The sequence below is a fragment of the Crocuta crocuta genome, unplaced genomic scaffold (genome assembly GCF_008692635.1).
Source record: "Crocuta crocuta isolate KB4526 unplaced genomic scaffold, BGI_CrCroc_1.0 scaffold334, whole genome shotgun sequence".
NCBI classification, from domain to species: domain Eukaryota; kingdom Metazoa; phylum Chordata; class Mammalia; order Carnivora; family Hyaenidae; genus Crocuta; species Crocuta crocuta.
In genome coordinates this window covers 1861459-1864402 of record NW_027533260.1, presented here as the reverse complement: position 1 = coordinate 1864402, position 2944 = coordinate 1861459, and the positions used below count along the sequence as shown (strand labels likewise).

The window sequence follows — 2944 nt, the reverse complement described above, 5'->3', positions numbered from 1 at the left end:
CTCCTTCCCAGAGAAGGGCCAGCCTTGAACCCCTTCTGCCCTGCTGCTGCCGCCATCCGTGAAAGCAGAAGTTGGAAGAAGGGATTCGCCAGGACACTGTGGTTCCCNTGGGCGGGTGAGTGGGTTGAGGGCCGGGGCTGGGGGCGGGGGCCGGGCAGGGGCTGCGCTGTCGCCTCGCTGAGCCTCCGTGTGCCCCCAGGGTCCCTGCAGGAGAACCCGGGGTACAAGCTGCAGGTGCAGGCGTCTGTGACGGTGGAGGAGGGCCTGTGTGTCCACGTGCCCTGCACCTTCTCCTACCCCTGGGCTCGCAAGGGCGCTGCCCCTCCCGTTTACGGCTCCTGGTTCTGGAAACACTATAATCCCAGAGGGACAATTCTCATGGCCACGAACAATCCAGGCAAGGCCCCGAGGAGGAAGAGCAAGTCTTCATTTCACCTTGCCGGGGACCCCGGGGCCGGGGACTGCTCCCTGAACATCATAGGTGCCCAGAGGGGGGACAGTGGGCACTACTACTTTCACCTGGACAGAGGCCCCATGAAACACAGTTACCAAAGGGACCTGCTCAGTGTGACCGTAAGAGGTATGGAGGGTCCCCGGGGGTCAGGGATGGGGGGAGCATGTCTTCGAGGGTGGAAATGGACCCCCGGCGGCTCACTTTTTTTTTTTAAGTTTGTTTATTTTTGAGAGAGAGAAAGCTCAAGTGGGAGAGGGACTTAGAGAGAGAGAGAGAGAGAGAGAGAAAGAGAGGGGGAGAGAGAATCCCAAGCAGGTGCCGCACTATCAGCATGGAGCCCGCCCAATGTGGGGCTCGAACCAGAAAACCGAACCTTGAGATCGTGACCTGAGCTGAAGTCAGATGCTTAACCAACTGAGCTACCCAGGCGCCCCCGCTGCTCACCTTTAAGGGGGGGAACAGGGGAGCATGGTCAGTTTAGGGACATGGGGGTCCCCTCTGGTCTGGTCTCTCCTCTCCAGCGCTGACACAGACCCCGGATATCCGTATCAAGGAGCCCCTGGAGTCTGGCTACCCCAGCCACCTCACGTGCTCTGTGCCCAGGGCCTGTGATGGGATGATGCCCCTCAACCTCTCCTGGACGGGGGCCGCCCTCAGACACCTGGGACTGGACTTGGAGGCCTATAACTCCTCGGAGATCCTGCTTACCCCCCGTCCGCAGGACCACGGCACGAACCTCACCTGTCGTGTGACCTTCCCCAGGGCTGGCGTGAGCACCCAAAGCACCGTTATGCTCAACGTCTCCNGACGCGGGGCTCGAACCCACAAACCGCGAGATCATGACCTAAGCGAAAGTCGGACGCTTAACCGACTAAGCCACCCAGGCGCCCCTCTATTCCCTTTTCTGTTTCTATTCCCATTTCTGTGGCTCCGGAGAGGAGGAGGGGAAGGGCCAGCTTTGACACTAGTCTTCACTGTCTCTCTCTGTCCTAGATGCTCCACAGAATCTGACCATTGGCATCTCCCGAGGAAATTGCACAGGTAGGTCGAAGGGCCTCGAAGCCAACCTGGGAGGGCCAGGGTGATACACAGTGAGAGCGGAGTCAGGAAGCTCCCCTTTCTCGCTGTGTGACAGTTTGTTTTGCTTCCTGTCCATTAGATGCAAAGATGATCTGTCAAATACATGCCCATTATGAAGAATCACCATGAAAAAGCACCTTGGTGCTAGGTGCCCAGGTTAAGAACTCAAACAGGGGCGTCTGGCTGACTCAGTCGGTAGGGCATGCAACGCTTGATCTCAGGGTTGTGAGTTCGAGCCCCCCATTGGGCATACTTAAAAAGAGGACATAGAACAGCAACCCCAGGGGCGCCTGGGTGGCTTAGTCAGTTAAGCGTCCGACTTTCGCTTAGGTCATGATCTCGCGGTTCGTGGGTTCGAGCCCCGCGTCGGGCTCTGTGCTGACTGCCAGCTCAGAGCCTGGAACCTGTTTCGGATTCTGTGACTCCCTCTCTCTATGACCCTCCCCTGCTCACGCTGTCTCTCTCCCTCTCCTAGAAATAAATAAAACATTAAAAAAAAAAAAAAAGAACAGCAACCCCAGTTTTGGAACACCCCAAATGCTCCTTCCTAATTTCAGCCCCTTTCATCTAGCCTCAGAGAAAGCCATTAGACCGGATGCTGTGTTATCATTCTTTCTAGTTAGTTTTACTTTATTTTTTAAAGTTTATTTATTAAATTTTTTTATGTTTACTTATTTTGTTAAAATGTTTTTTATTTATTTTTGAGAGTCAGAGAGAGACAGCGCGAGCAGGGGAGGGTCAGAGAGAGAGAGATACAGAATCCAAAGACAGGCTCCAGGCTCTGAGCTAGCTGTAAGCNTCGAAGTTGGACACTTAACCGACTGAGCCACCCAGGCGCCCCTATGTTTACTTATTTTTTGAGAGAGACAGAGACAGAGGGTGAGTGGGGGAGGGGCAGAGAGAGAGGGAGACACAGAATCAGAAGCAGGCTCCAGGCTCTGAGTTGTCAGCACAGAGTCGGATGAGGGGTTCAAACCCACAAACTGTGGGATCATGATCTTAGGCAAAGTCGGGCACTTAACTGACTGAGTCACCCAGACGCCCTTATTTATTTATTTTGAGAGAGAAAGCATGAGCCAGCCAGAGCGGGGGAGGAGCAGAGAGAGAGAGGAAGAGAGAGAGAAAGAGAATTCCAAGCAAGATTGATATGGGTCTCAATCTCCAGAACTGTGAAATCATGACATAAGCCAAAATCCAGAGTCAGATACTTAACCGACTGAGCCACCCGGACGCCCCTCCACGAGTAACTTTTTAAGCCACTTTATTGGGATGTAATTCACATACTGTACATTTCCATGTATATGCCACTTCAGGAGTCCTGCGGTAACCAATACCACAGACAATTTCAGAACATTTTCATCACCCCCCCAAGACAACCCTGCACCCCTTAGCTGCCTCCTCCATTGTTCT

At 53.9% G+C, this 2944-nt stretch overlaps 1 protein-coding gene across 1 annotated transcript in view; it reads left to right on the top strand.

Annotated features, from left to right (window-relative positions):
- The window catches only part of SIGLEC11 (sialic acid binding Ig like lectin 11), a 19900-nt gene that overhangs the window by 11750 nt on the left and 5206 nt on the right, over positions 1-2944 (top strand). The window contains exons 3-4 of the mRNA XM_077747142.1: positions 200-580; positions 976-1263. Of these exons, the coding sequence (XP_077603268.1) occupies positions 200-580; positions 976-1263 (669 nt within the window). The remainder of the gene's footprint in view (positions 1-199; positions 581-975; positions 1264-2944) is intronic.